At 71.0% G+C, this 2,207-nt stretch overlaps 1 protein-coding gene across 1 annotated transcript in view; it reads right to left on the bottom strand.

Annotated features, from left to right (window-relative positions):
• Window positions 1-6: 6 nt before the first annotated feature.
• PAPD7 (PAP associated domain containing 7) overlaps window positions 7-2,207 on the bottom strand; it is an 8,528-nt gene continuing 6,327 nt past the window's right edge. The window contains exons 8-9 of the mRNA XM_012721738.1: window positions 1,755-2,176; window positions 7-558 (exon numbers count right to left, since the gene is read on the bottom strand). Coding sequence (XP_012577192.1) covers window positions 124-558; window positions 1,755-2,176 — 857 coding nt within the window. The 3' untranslated portion in view covers window positions 7-123. The remainder of the gene's footprint in view (window positions 559-1,754; window positions 2,177-2,207) is intronic.

Below are 2,207 nucleotides of genomic sequence, written 5' to 3'. Positions count from 1 at the left end.
CCGGCCGGGGTGGCACAGCAGAGGGCAGCAGAGCGAGGCCCCCGCCCGGCACCGACTGGCACAGCCGCGCAGGGAGACCAGGGCTTCCCGGTCGCGCCCGAAAACTGAGTTTCTGCCCGCGAGTTAGCGGACGAGGGCCGGCGTCCTCACTGCCCATCCCACGCGTCGGTGCCATCTGACCGCCGCGGCCCGGAGACCGGGCAGCCGCGCTGCGCCGACCGTGCGACGCCCACTGTGCTCAGCGTTCGGGCTGCCGGCCACAATGGTGCAGCCGGTGGGTGCCAGGAGGCAGACTCCCGGGAGGCAGCTCTGGCGCTCTGCAGAGGGCGGCGCGGCGGCCGGGAAACCCTGGGGCCACGGCGGCTCTGACCAGGCGGGCGGCCGGGCACATACCTTGTGGTACAGGTGAGGGCTGGAGAGCGGGTTGGGAGAAGTGGCCGCGATGGCCGGGGAAGACATGTGGTGGACGGCCTTCAAGGCGGGCGTCCCTTCAACGCTCACTGGCCGGCAGGGGACGGGGGCCACCCCGAGGGCCGGGGCCGCGATGGTGAACCTGGCCTAGGAGCGGAAGGCCCAGAGCCCGGTCAGCACCACACCGGCAGGAGACCCGGCCGCCGTGTCCATTCTCGGGCATCTGTGCCGGTGTGACGCCGCAACACCTGGCACCACAGCGAGCTGCGCTCTGCGAGGGACCCGCACCCAGCTGGGGAGAAGCCGGATGACGCCCCCAGGGAGCTCAGTTCTGAGGGCGCCCTCCTCGGGCAGCCCCACCCACACACCTCGGAGGGCGGCAGGCCGGGCGCCGGCAGGGGCCATGGCCCGGCACAGGTGCGGCAGCCCCCAGAGTGCGCACTTCTGTGCCAAGGGCCCTGGTGCGGGACAGGCGCTGCCAGGCCCGTGGGGGGGCAGAGTGGACAGCAGCCGCTGGCCTCCGGGCGGGGGTCTCAGTCTGGAGCTGGGCCTGCTCGGACCGCTCCCCACGCAGGAGGCACACCCAGGGGCTCCGACAGCCTCCTGCTGTGCTAGCCCCCCTCTTCCTCCCGGGGCGCCCTCACCCCAGCCCAGAGAGGCCACAGGAGGTACAGGAGCACGTGCGGACAGTGCCTCGTCCCCCTGCTGCCGCCCTCCCGCAGCATAGCCACACCGGGCCTCCCGCCGCTGTCCAGGGAGACCAGGGCCACTGCCCGCACCCACGGGGGCCAGCAGGCCGCGGTCGGCAGCGAGCCCGCCTTGCACTGGCTCCCCCAGGCCCAAGATCCCAGGGACAAGCCCAGAGAGCAGCGGTCAGAGACGTGGTCAGATGATGCCCGCACGTGGAGCCTGACGGGCTCGATGTCATCTACATCTAAAGGCTGGGTAATGTAATGGGCTTCGGCCACAGGCATCTTCACTGACAGACACCCGCCAGCGTCTCTTGGAGTGGTTTTAAGCTCTAAATTGGCTAAACTTAAAAAACTAAATCAGTGAGTGCACGGAAGCCCGCTGCTGCTGCCAGAGCCACCGGCCTGGCGCTCCACACTGGCACGGCAGCCCCGCGCAGAGGCCAGGGCAGCGCCCAGGCCCCCACAGCCAGCCTGCCCGGCAAGGCCACCAGCACTCAAGAGCCAAGGAGCCTGGCCCCTGGGGCAGCAGGACAACCGGCTGCAGAGCGACAGGAGCGATGCCCGGCCCTGAAAACAAGAGTCTCCCAGCTCGCGGACATCGGGCTCCGAGCCTGGCTGCTGGCTCCTCGGACACGGCCGGCCGGTACCTACCTGCGTGTTCGTCGTCACGACCAGCGTCCTGGATGCGCTGGACTGAGCTTTGCCGCTGGACATGGGCAGGGCAGCCGGCAGGCTGGCCAGCAGGGGCGCCGGGGCCTGGAGACTGAACTGGTACACACTGGGTGTGCTGGAGGGCGGGGTGTCCGAGTCCTGAGGGGACAGGGCTGCTGCGAACTCACCCCGCGGCGCGGGCCTCCGGCGCTGACAGGCCGGCCAGAGCCGCCTGGCCCTCAGCCTGGCCCTCCCAAAGGGGGTGTCACGGGGTGCGGGCACACACCTGGACGTAGCTGCCCTTAACCCCACCTGGGGGCCGCAGCTCTCCCAGGAACGCCACCACTGCCCAGGGCCGCACAGCGGCGACCGGCCCCCGGCCCCCAGCGCTGCAGGCAGAGCGGCCCAGAAACAGGGACAGGCTCGGCGACGGGGCGCGTGACCGGTCATGGC

Source organism: Condylura cristata, unplaced genomic scaffold, assembly GCF_000260355.1.
Source record: "Condylura cristata isolate star-nosed mole 26May11 unplaced genomic scaffold, ConCri1.0 scaffold00007, whole genome shotgun sequence".
Lineage (NCBI taxonomy): Eukaryota > Metazoa > Chordata > Mammalia > Eulipotyphla > Talpidae > Condylura > Condylura cristata.
Note: the sequence above shows the minus strand (reverse complement) of the source record. Positions and strands in the feature narration are given on the sequence as shown.